At 45.7% G+C, this 12,686-nt stretch overlaps 1 protein-coding gene across 2 annotated transcripts in view; it reads left to right on the top strand.

The window, feature by feature from the left end:
• Window positions 1-12,686, top strand: part of wcy (WW domain-containing adapter protein with coiled-coil wacky) — a 235,541-nt gene that overhangs the window by 176,591 nt on the left and 46,264 nt on the right. For both annotated transcript variants that reach the window (XM_084591604.1, XM_084591603.1), the window contains 3 exons: window positions 5,178-5,228; window positions 7,080-7,239; window positions 7,298-7,475. In XM_084591604.1, coding sequence (XP_084447730.1) covers window positions 5,178-5,228; window positions 7,080-7,239; window positions 7,298-7,475 — 389 coding nt within the window. The remainder of the gene's footprint in view (window positions 1-5,177; window positions 5,229-7,079; window positions 7,240-7,297; window positions 7,476-12,686) is intronic.

Consider the following 12,686-nt stretch of genomic DNA (forward strand, 5'->3'; position numbering starts at 1 on the left):
GCTGCGCTACTCGAGTTTAACAGGAGAGCAAGAAGCGATGCTATCCCAATGGGCCTATGAATGCAGCATGAGGCCATCTCTGATAGCTGAGAGACGCTAGTCACGGATTACTTTTAGAGGAAATAAAAACGTAGTCCTTACACTGGCAAGTGCTTTGTTAATGTTTCCGCATGCTAGGCACAGAATTTCGATGCAACGAAATTTTATTATAACGAAGTAAACTGCCGATTTTTACGACTTGGTTATATTGAGGTTTAACTTTTTATGTAGAGCCTCAAGCTGAAAGAGTGGGAGAGCCCTGCTTCTGTGGGTGGATCAGCCGTATTTTGAGATATCCATACATTTAAATGGGTGTAGCTTGTAGCGTCTCTAATAAACGATACTGGCGTGCACCAGGAAGGCTTCCTTTACTCTGGGCCTCAGTGTTTCTGGGCAACTCCGGCGCAAGTTGTTCAAAGATGCCATTAAACAGTTCTTGAATTGAAAATAGTTAATGCCAACGCCATCTCACAGTGCGTTAGTTGATTTGAAGCTCGCGCCTGTTTCTGCTGTCAAACACTACGCTATATGTTCTAAGTTTATGGCAATTGTTTAGCAATATTGATCCTCTCATGACAACCCTTAAAGGGGCCCTGCAACACTGTGCTTTAGATGAATCCTTTGTCACGCAGATACCGAATCAAAAAGAATTGATGCACTAGGAATAAATTCCTAAAATACAAGGAAATGAATTTTCCTGGCTTTTCCACTTGACTCGTACATGACGACGCGCGGCAGGACCAATCGAAACAGCCTACGTGAACATGTTACTACAATGCCGCGGATCATGGCTTCTCGTGGTTGCCTGGTCACTGTAAAGGTTGACGACCTCTTTTTTATAGCTAAGACTGCATGGGCGCCTGCCAGAAAATAGAATGAGGAACAAAGGGAGGGGAAGGAGACATTCCTTTGTCACCATGCGCTCCCAACTAGTGTGCTTTTCTAGCTCGCTCCATGACCCCTCTTCCCTTCTCTCTATCTACAATAGCGAGGTCGTTGAATTCTTTCCTGCCTAACTTTAGCTGCATAGCCACAGCTGTCTACGTATACTGTTTGTGTAACCCCAGCGCATTGGTCAGTGCTTTTGTGTAAAGAAAACATTAGTGGACCTAATTCGCGATTCAATTGTGCAGCAGAGGTGACGTGACAGTCACACAGCTGCCCCATTCAAGGTTTGAACTAATTGACCCAGAACATGATAATGCTTCCTCTCAGTAGTGCAATCAGCGTGGTTGAGAGGTTATCATGAGGCAAAAAGGCTACAGTTATCAATGGCAGAACTGAGAATTGAGATGAGGTAGAAACAGCTTCACTGAAACAAGTTCTAATTGAGCAAGTTCTGGCGTGCCTTCACAGGTTTTTTTTTCTGGGGCACGGCAAGTGTGTCTGCATCACTGACTTCAGAGGGGATTTTGGAATGTCGCCTGTGATAATTTGCCTCTCACCTCAAAGCACTCTGTAATGCATGGTCTTTCTTTTCATGCTCTTTATGTAGATCTGCATGGCACTTCTGAATAACAGCGCAAAAGCAATTTTGAGAGGACGTGAAAAAACAGGAGTGCTAGCTGCTTCTTCATGTGTAATTTGCTCTTTGGGAAAAGTATTTTCCCGGCTACTGTGCCGGAGTACCTGGGTTCGATCCCGACCGGCTGCGTTTCGTTGGAGGTGAAACGGAGTGGCGTCCATGTGCTGTACGATGTTAGTGCACGTTAAAGAACCCCAGGTGGTTTCTGGAATCCTCCACTATGGTGTCTCTCATAGCCTGAGTTGGACGTTAAACCCTAGAAAGCAAACCAGAAAAGTATTTTGACCTTTTTCCTGTCTCAAAATAGCTTCTCTGATAATGTTCATGTTGTTAGTGTAATCAGTGGACATAATGCATTGGCTAGGCGTTGGCTGGGACATAGCTTGGCTAAAGCAGGGATTTTAGCTTTGTGTACTAATGGTAACAGAGGCACGAATGAGGGGGGAGGGATTTGCAGACAGGAGCCATGATTGCTGCTTTGCTGTTAAATGCAGCGTTAAATGCAGAGCTGAAGTATACCCCAAATTTTCGTATTGTGAGTATAAAATATCAACATGTATGCTGCAAGCACTCTTCCTATGGCAGCTATAAAGTAATCATTTTTGTTTCAAATGGGTTGAAAAGCTACAGAGAAGATTGTTAGTAATGTGCGCCAAATGTAATGTAATGTGCATCGACTGTAATGTAATGTTCACAAGCTCGTCTTACCCAAGCAGATACTTGCAAGAATAGTTGGAATCATTCAGTCTCTCTTCTTTTGCATCTATTTATTAAAGGGACAGTGAAGTGCATTTTTCAACATTTTTTTTCTCGCTTTATTGTAAAGCTGCATCTCGAAATTAATGAATACTTTGTTGTGAAGCTTCGAAACACAGCAGAACCATATAAAATAATTTTTTCCATGTCATATACTCGTTTTCTCACCGGTAATCCACGTCCGCAAGCACTGACGTTGTGGACACGACGTAGAGTTACTAATATAGTAACTCTGTGCAGCTCTATGGACACAGTGACAGCCACGCAGCTTAATTCGCTTGCAGAACGTCTCATTCACTAAGATGCACCAATTTTATTAAGAATATAATTGAAAGTACCAAAATAGATTGAAATAGAATAAAAGGAATAAACAAATTAAATAATCCCAGTGACATCTACCGCAGATACCAACGACCGTTTTTGCCAGTAGCATCGTTGCTAATAGCAGTACTGCTACAAGTGTGGCGCCGTTTTTGGTTGTGTGATTTTCTGTTTTGAACACATTTTAAAAGTGAATCAAGCAAGGTTAAAGGGCCACTGTCCAGGGAAGGCCCTTTTAAGCAAAGGAGCCCAGTGTTTCGATCAGGTACCGGAGATAGTCTGTGCAAAATGCTACAGTGACACGCGCGCCGCAAAGCATCGAAAATACATTTCAAAGCTATCTCATGCTCTCCTCCGGGAAGCCAGATTCCCCGTTTCCTGCGCTGGCTCGACGGGCCACGATAATGACGTACATACCGGGAACGACGTCAATTGGTCCGTCTCGCTGACTGACGGGAGAAGGATGGGTGTCTACCGCTCGCAGCGCGCTTTTCCCTCGCCATGGCCAGGCTGAATCCAGCGGCGCGCGCTCCCTCGACCGTTTCTTTTTTTTTTCGCGCTCGTGGAGAGCCACGCCCCACCTCCCGCCAAACGCGGAGGAGGAAGGGGAATTTGTATTGCGGAGGCTAGATGACCTCGGGCAGGAGAGTGAAAAACCTTTGCGAGGGAATGAAAGGAGAGAGGCATGACAGGATCGGGTGATTGCGGTGGCTGTAACTGCGTTATTAGTCACTCTTTTCAAAAACATTTTGCGGCCTTGCGTTCTAGGGGCGAAGTCTCACAGTCACCGGGGAAGAAAATATTTTCGACCGGAGGGTGGACAGTGGGCCTTTAAAGAATAAGGTAGCTGTAATTTATTGAAAGAGGAAAAAGCAGGCTGCCTTAAGTTGATATGAACACAAATATCTATCCGTATGATACTGTGGCATAGTGATAAAATGTAGTAGAGATGTAAGTGGCAACAAAAGGGCACAGTACTCTAATACCTGACTTTCCTGATGAATTTAAAATATAAATTCCTTAATAGTGTCACCAAGTGGTCTACCAGAATATGCGAATATTTTTATACTCGTCTCCAACAGTAGACTGTCCCTTGTTTCCTTGTTTCATATATTGTACTAAAAAGGAATGCAATCATTCTTTATTCTATTAGAAATGTTGGGACACGAAACCACTGGTATTGTAGCTTTAACATTGTAGTGCTTGCTCTAAGTAATTGTAATGTAGCTCTCTGCATGTTTAGATATTCGTTAAACACATTTTAAGGTGAAAGCCTTTCTAGGCTGCGTAAATGTTAGCAGGAAATGTTACTGAATTTTCAATCCCCAGTTGAGCACCACTAGGCCTTGTCGGTCTCGTGAGAAACCGATCGTAATTCTCATTGTCTAGCATGAGGACAATAGTAGCAATTGCAATGACAATGATAATTATGATAGTGGAAATGGTGTTGGTGATGCTAGTAGGGATGACATGACGATGCAGTTAGTGAAAATAGCCCTGTGAACCGGCTTTTGCCATTTGCGCTCTTAAGCAGACTTATGGATGTGCCTGGACTGAAACGTGCAGAGTGTATGTGCGCTGCACCGCAGCTAGCAGGAACAAGAATTTGGACATACAGCTGTGCATCTTAACTGCAAATGTTTAGATTGTACCATCAACGACACTCATGTCTGTTATGCTGTGGTGACACATAGTTTGTCAGCGTTGCTTAGAGCTGATCTTGTATTTTATATCACAGCAGCATTAATGAGTCCCATTGTGGGAGTCACAATATGCCACATTATGTGAAAGACCATTAATGAAGCTGTACAAATGTGCCTGGTCTTGGAAGGATCTCAAAGGCCTAGCACAAGTTGACAGTGCCTGCTGGTTTGGCTAATATATGGCATCTTACAAGCTTACAACCAGTCAGGTCATGGCCATGCCGGATTTTTTGGACAATGGGGCTAAAATTGCGTGCAGAAATATAGCGTCATTGTTCCAATTTCTCATACTTGCATTAAACTTATCCCATCTGGGTGATGTGATTGCACTGTGAGGTGAATGTATGGTGTGCTTGAAGGTTCATTACCGTGGTGCCTAGCCTACCCTTTATGGGGTCCCTTGCCTGGAGTGCTTCCCGATTATTTCCAGGATTAGACGGGCTCATGTGAAGCAGGTTAGGCCTACAGTGGCTAATGGGTGATATGCTGTCAACGGCAGGGTAGTCTGCAAGAAGCGCATGACTAGCACAGGTGCAGTGTGTTCTTGCTATGGGTTACAGGTAAGCTTGTCTGTTGCAATTTTTATATATCAAATTATTTCACAATCCCCTCAATATATCCACGTTCATTTGTAAAGGATTTTCTAGGTGTCCACTTTCTATGATACTGATTTGCACAGTGAATGGTTGCAAGGTAAGCCAGGGTTTTTAAAAGTGCACCTCTATGCAATAATCTTTTTTTATTCAGACATGCCTGCTATGTAGTGAGGGTGTACATGCTGATTTGCAGTGCAATAAAGGCTGCCCACTGATCTCTTTGCTTTTATTTTTCAGCTTTCAGAACAATACAGCAAGCTATTCAGTTGACAAAACAAGCGCAAAGTAGTGAGTATGCTTTTGTTTCGCTAGGGGGAATAATGGCTTCTTAGTCATCCAGATGACATCCTTTGCTGCTGTTGTGCACCTTGGTTCTTTTTCATAGGAAGAGGTACAGCATACAAAATTGCACATAATGGAATGCTCTTGCCAAAAACCCAAGTTGCAAAGGGAAACATTTACTAGGCACAAAAAAAATTGGAAAATTGTCATTTTTGTGGCGAGTTATAAGATAAAAAAGGCACAATATCTACGGACGCATTATTAACAAAGAAAATATAGAATATACATTTGGGAAATCAGTGACCCAGGAACAATGTGTAAAAAAATAAACTATCTGTACAGCGCTGTTCTTCAGCTACATGAAAAAACTACAGGCGAAAGCAGTTTCATTTCTCGCGGCATGCGGTGAAGCAGTTCCTGGTTTTCTTGAGCCACCAAACCAAAACTGCTGCAACTGGCTGTAAAGGCAGGCTATATATGCTGGACATGCGGCGGACCTTCAATAATGTGTTTTTGTGGAATAAAACCACCCAGACTCACTAGTGAATAGCTGGGGCCATTTTCGTGTTATAATCACCACTCATCACCGCAAGTCTCTTGGTCACAAAAATTTGATGTTAATGCTGCATTATCACGAGTGGCAGGTTTTTTTCTTTGAAACGCGGCCGCGATGCCCACTTTCAGAACAAATGGGCACCTTAGTTCTCAAAAAGGTCCATCAAAAATCAATACGTTGCCAGAGCAGGAAAATGCAACCCTTTCGCTGTCACGAACGTACCGGTACGTTTTCGCGCTTCCCCCCCACAGTCTCACCGATGTACCGGTACATTCTCTATCGTGTATTCAAAACTTCGCACTTGAGCGCGAAGCTCGTGCGCTTGGACAGGCTGCGCCATCTGTCAAATTTTTCTACAAGTTCGTATTTTCGCCCCGCGTTGTGTTGACACGTATATACTGAAGAGTATGGAGCGACCGCGCCCACTCCCGTCATCGTCTTTGCGGGGGAGCGCGGTCGCTCTGCGCGCGCTACTCTATCGCGCTAAGTCATCTTGCAGCGCGTGCGTGCGTGCGGTTACGGGTTCAAGGGTTGTTCTGCCATATTCCGCAGGTTTGCAGGTTTTTATTTTTATTCTGCTGGCGTGTCTGCTATCACGCCTCACGTTCAAGGGCTCGCGCCGCTGCCTCTCGACACATGACTAGATCGCTGCTTTCAGTCTCTCTTGCCGTGCTCTTGGTTGCGGCTAGCAGCAAAAAAAGAGGCTGATTTACCTTCTGTCCATCTCTCTCTGTCATCTTGATTTCACAATGTGCCGTTTATCTCTATTGTGCGGGCTACCGAAAGTCCGCCCTCTGTGCGCGCGGTTACTTGTGGATAGCTGACCGCGCGGGACCTTCGACTTCGGACTGGAGTGATGGCTCTTTTGATCTTTTGATTATAAACATGAGTGTCGAGCTCGGATTTGGTCTCTAGAGAAGTAACGAGCAGTTTTTTTTCTTATATTATACTCATTTATCTAATTTGTAATCAGGCTGATAATGATGATGATGTTAATTAACCACACCTACAGAACACTGAAATGTGCATATTCTGTTGACTATGTTATTTGTATAGCAATCATAATAAAAAATAAATCTCGATGCTCGTTCCCAGATATGCTAGTTCCCTGAAACCAAGCCGACACTGGGGGTGCGTCACGGCCAGAAACGCCCGACAGCGAAAGGGTTAAACTAGTTCTACAATTGCAGTGCTTACACTAACCACTTGATGCACTATTGCAACGTGTAAAAATCGACAATTTAAAGCATCGATTTGGGGTGGTGTGGGAAGGTGCATAAGCTGTTGTCTGGTTGGTGCAGCTGCCCAGGTGGAAGCTGCCAGTTCGTCGCCCTACCATGGTGTGCATCCTGGCCGTAGCCTGCCACCCATCCAGCAGCAGCAGCCCATAGCAGGCAGTGACAAGGACATGGAGCGGCGTGGCGCTTCTCCTGGTTCCGACTACAGTGCCCACTCTGCCAGGTCACTCATGAGACGTGCATTGTTATGCGTTGTATCTAATGCAGTGTGGTGTGTGCAGGCGAGACAGCCCAACCTCCAGTGTGAGCAGCCTGCACAGCCTAAGCGGCACAGGCTCACTCGTATCGGCTGTGCTCAAGCCATCGGCTCCCAGTCTGACACCCTCGTTGGCCAACTACTACAATGAGGCACTCATCGAGCACGTCACAGGCTGGCAGGCCGACCATGCTGAGCGCCAGGTGGGTGTTTTCGCCCAGTTTTCTAAAAAATATTTTTGGCTCCTTTTTTGCTCTCTTTGCATTTTTTTGTCTCTCTCTATGTAAGCCAGTGCCAGCGAGATAATGTACAACACTTTGGCACTTTTGCACCAGCAGTCTGGACTAATTGGGATCAATCATCATTTGGAATTTGCTAAGTCTGGTGTATGGGAGGAGGAAAAAGAGGTTCAACTATCCTCCGATCTTGGCTCGATTCCGCTCTTAGTCTCAAGCCTGGCTGGCATGGCTGTGGACCGCGTGGTGGATTCGCTCTGAAGGAACAGTCAGTGCAGATGAAACTTGATCAAGACGACAATTTTTGCTGCTTGAGACGCAGTTGATTGGCAGATCTCATGTCTGTGCCAGGGAAGCTTATTTATTCTTTCTGGGGGGGGGGTTCAAAACCTAGCCACGGCAATGGTTTTTCAATATTTTTTTTCACAGAGGTCGCGGGTTACGCACTGTTCATGTGCGCTGGATTTGCACCGTTGCCATGAGTGTTTACACACATATAACGAGACAAATGCTCCAAAAATATCTTAGCAAGGACTGTGGCAAAGCAGACAAGCATTCGCACAGAGGGCTACTGACATGACCCCTCTGCAGTGCTGAATGAATACTACTAAAAAGTGGAAAAGCTGTACATCTTTGCTATGAGCAACGCTCTAATCGAGCACTCTGGACCACCACCCAGGATTCTTTACTGTGCATTGACATTGCACGGTGCTGTGGTTGCCTCGCTGTAAACAGTTGCAAATAAATCTCTACCCTGCATGGGATATCTAGAGGTGATCATCTTGATGAGATACAGGGGAACCTCAATTATAAGACTTTCAGGGGGCCACGCGATATCGTTTTATAATTGAAAATCAAAGAATGTTGGCAGTGGTGCGTGGACTTGCGCTGAATGAGCGCCTTGAAAGCCCGTGGCAACTAACACTAATCAAATTAACAAAGAAAAAACCAGGCATTTATTTTGAACTGGTTCCAAAAAGAAAATCTTTATTACCGTCTAAAAATATCGGTAATTTTCTTCTGTACCGTTGCCTAGCTTCGATGCATTAGTTTTCTTTCGAGCACTGCGACGTTCCCCAGCAGATTGCCAACATCGTTGTGCGCGCAAGCAAAGCGCTGCCAACAGGAATCCCCGAGCTACGTGCCTGTTGCGGCCATTCCACATGTTGCCTCTACGACGGCAAACTTTCCTTCCTTCGCGGCTTTCCTTTTGATGCCAAATTTAGTTGTATTTAGTAAATTGCTTTACTTTTTGGCCGGAATAGTTCTCAGCGGTGACTCCGGAATGTTGAGGTCGCGAGTGATACTGGCCTTTGTTCCACCCGTTCTCTTTTCAGCTTCTTCAATAATTCAGAGCTTATTTCCAAGTAGAACTTTTTGTTGGGCTAGTTGGTACATGTTATAAAATAAAGAAGCGCCAACAATAACAGAACACAAGGAAGTGACACGTTATTGTTGGTGCATCTTTATATTATAACTTATTTCCGAGGGCTAGCAGTTTTCGACTTCACGTCATGGTGAACCGCGCCGCTCAATCACAGCCGAAAATTCCGTAACTATTTTGCTTCGGAAGATGCAATCGGCACAAGTTGATTACCAGCAGCGCCGAGCAGAATGGTCCAGGGTGGCAGAGCGGTGACAGTTTCGTATCTCAGAAATAAAATTTAGGCGGGCCTAAATTTACTTCCAGCTTGCCTCTTCTGACAGGTCTGACCACGGCGGCGGTCAGACCTGTGACGCAGCAGGGGTTGCTAAGAAAGCCTGGCTCCGCTGGACAGGCCGCCATTGAAAACTGACCCTGGCTACGTTTAACCCTTTATTGACGAGGCTATAAAATAACTCAAAAAATCATTTATTTTTGATATGTCTGCACTTATTACATCATGACAAAGCATATTTTACAAACACAAAAAATTGGTACATATATCAGCTGAACTATAGCTTTGTTGCCTGTGGGCAACAGTAGGCATGAGTCCTTGAGAAGGCTTCACTGCATGGGTCTTATGGCATAGTGTGGAATTTGTACATACACTCTTTTCCTGGCGTGAAGCAAAGATGCACTTTGCACTTTCTGCACATTACACGTGTGATGCCTGTGCAGTTGGGGTATTTGCATCGGCCTTTTTTTGCTGAGAACATTGGGAGGTGGTCAATAGTGTCCAGCCTGACCTCCTTGCAGGGTACAAGAGCTGCTGGCCCACGCCGCTTCTTTGCTTGTAGTTCATTTTCAATTCTTGAGGGGCCCAATGGTCGCCTTCCAGAAGGTGTTGCAACCTTTCCTTGCTGTTTCAAGACGGACGCTATCTCTTCTTTGAAAGACAGTAGGGTCAATTGCTGGTTGCGTGGCACAATAGCCGCGTTGGCATCTCGGCGGTAGAGGAGCCAGCAGTTGACGATTACTACATCCAATAAATGGAAGAAGAGCCGCCTGTACCACTTTTTGGGTCTCAAATGGATACGGTACAGCGCCACAAGCATGTCCATTAGATCCACACCACCCATAGATTCATTGTAGACACCTACAATAGAAGGACGAGGTATGCTCACCGTCGTTCGGGTTTTCTTGTCAAAGCGCTTGACAGGAGTGTCCGGTGATGCCGATGCAAATGTGGACAGCAGCGTCACAGGACGGTTGTCAAACCACTTCACAGCCCTCAAACTGACCCCTTCAAATGTTGTCTCCATCTCGACGTAGGAGCCGCGCCCTTTATTTTTTAGCTCTTTGTCGGATGGAAGTTTGCACCCTTTCAGGCGAGCTTCACGTACGGTGCCTACAGAACTGATCCCAGCTTTCTTCAGGACTACCTGCAAGTCCACACTGCAAAACCAGTTGTCAAAATACAGGATGTATTCCAAAGCGCGAGGCACGACACTCGCCATTCTCAGCACTATGTTGCCGCTGGCGCCGATACCTGGAAAACCTGGCTGCGGAAAAATTTTGCCTGTATAGACTTCAAAGTTGTACATTATGCCGCACTCGTCGCAGAGAAGGAATAGTTTATAACCCCATTTTTTGGGCTTGTTTGGCAAATATTGTTTCAATGAGCTGCGGCCTTTGAATGGCACTAGCTGCTCATCAACGCATAGCTTTTGAGATTTTGGTATCTCCCGGCATTTACAGTAGCCGACGGGTAATTCGGACTCCAATAATTCGGACTTGTAGGATATTTCGGACTTCAGTGAGGCACCGTCAGTCACCCCATAGAAGCGCATACATATTCGCGACGGATATTTCGGACTTTAAAAGTCCGAAAGTTCGATTTTTCGGACTAATTTCAGTCCCCTGCAGGCCAAAATCTGCCATCTTATCGGCTTTTCGCCGGCGCAACAAGCGCCATCTTGGATTGAGGTGGATTGGCTCTGCAGTTGGATTGGCTTGACATGGTTTCGGTGCCCCATTTTTGCCAGGAGAGGCCCCTGCAATCTCTGCCACTTCGAGGTGGCAGTCGGATTGTCATCGCCGTCAACCTGCTCTTGTCGCCAACGCTGACGCGGGCAGCTATCTCTTTGTGCTTTGTCTCATACGTCCGCCGTGTTGTCACACGAGTTTCTCCGACCGCGTCAACCGAGTGGCGCGCCGTCAATCCTTTGGCCGTTTTGTGATTGCGTCCGGCGGTTCCACCGCTCTGAACGAAAAGTGCCTCATTTTTGCGTGTTTGACGAGCGGTGTGGTGCGCACTCGGGCTGTGGACATGGCCCCGCCGGTGCTGCCGGGTCCGTCAAAGAAGCGTGGGAGCTATTCTACCATGACCACCATGATTTGCGCAAATACAAGCGCAAATCGTCGCCAGCAAAAGAAGTTTGCCGCAAGGTAAAATCGGCGACTTTTTTAAGCCGATTTCCTCTGAATAAAGGGATTTTTTGTGCTTCACGGATTTTTCGGACTGTTCGATTATTCGGACCATTTTTCGGGTCCCTTCAAGTCCGAAAAAACGGTCGGCGACTGTAGAAACCACATGGTCCAATAGGGGCCGAACTTTGTACAACCTGTCACGTTCAGGATCATTCGGGTCTGGTGCCTCCTGGTTGTCACTAAAATTCAGTGACTGTTTGATTTCTTCCCATCTATCTCTTGTCATGATGTCGGCAACCTGACTGATGCGGAACCTCTCCGACCAGTACATGCGTGTTTGTGGGAGCTTGATAATTGACATACTGAGCACCGTACCGATAAACTGCTCCAAATCATTGACTGTGATTGAAGTAATTTTGTTTGGGTTCCTCTGAGCACTATACAGGGAAGACTGCTCACAGATTAGAGACAGGAAGTCCACGTCAAAAAATTTTCTGAAATAACTGATGGGAGACTCCACCGGGGATGGATGGGGTGGTACTTCCTTCCACTTTGGCATGGTATTACCAGAGGAGTCTTGGACAACACTCCATGCGGGAACAATCTTCGAAGGCCTGGCAATTTCTTCCAATGTACTCTCAATATTTTCTGTGCTTGGAGTTCTGGAGATGTCTCCATCTTTACAGTCAGCTGATGAATCTGTAAATATGGAGCAGAAAGCAGGCGCAATAAAACATGGAGAAAAGGAAGGGCAAGTGAATTTACAAATTACTATATGATCTACCAAGTGAACAGTGCAGTCCTAATTACACAAGCGATGAATTATTGCTTTGCTATATGGGCAAAAAAGAGATGCTGTTTGAAGCGCACAAAGCAACCCCTACAGCGCAGCTTACCAGGCATTCAATATATATATATATATATATATATATATATATACATACAGTAAAAGCTCTTTAATTCAAATTCCACGGGGCCGCCAGGCAGTTCGAATTAACCAAAATTCGAACTAATGAAAGTGAGCAAAAATGAAGGCGTTTGATGCCCGGAGGGCACGAAAAACATTTATTTAGCAAAAAAGTCTGTTATCATCTTCTGCTTCTTCTCTCTGAGGGCTACCGTACTCACTCGGTCTTCTAGCATGCGAATGCGACGCAGGGAGTCTTCTTCCCCCTCTTCAAAGCTGAAGAAAAGGCGCGCGACATTCAGCGCTCCCATAACTTCTGCCGCGGATGGACGCACGGGCTCTTGCTCCTCGTCGTCGTCCTCGTCTTCTGCCTCTTCTGGGACAGACTGCTCCCCAACAATTTCAGCGACAATGTCCTCATCACTTAGGGCACCGCACACTGCTGCATCGCTGTCTACTCCAACGTAATCATCAAAAC

Source organism: Amblyomma maculatum, chromosome 1 (genome assembly GCF_055883805.1).
Source record: "Amblyomma maculatum isolate TAMU_Amacu chromosome 1, ASM5588380v1, whole genome shotgun sequence".
NCBI classification, from domain to species: domain Eukaryota; kingdom Metazoa; phylum Arthropoda; class Arachnida; order Ixodida; family Ixodidae; genus Amblyomma; species Amblyomma maculatum.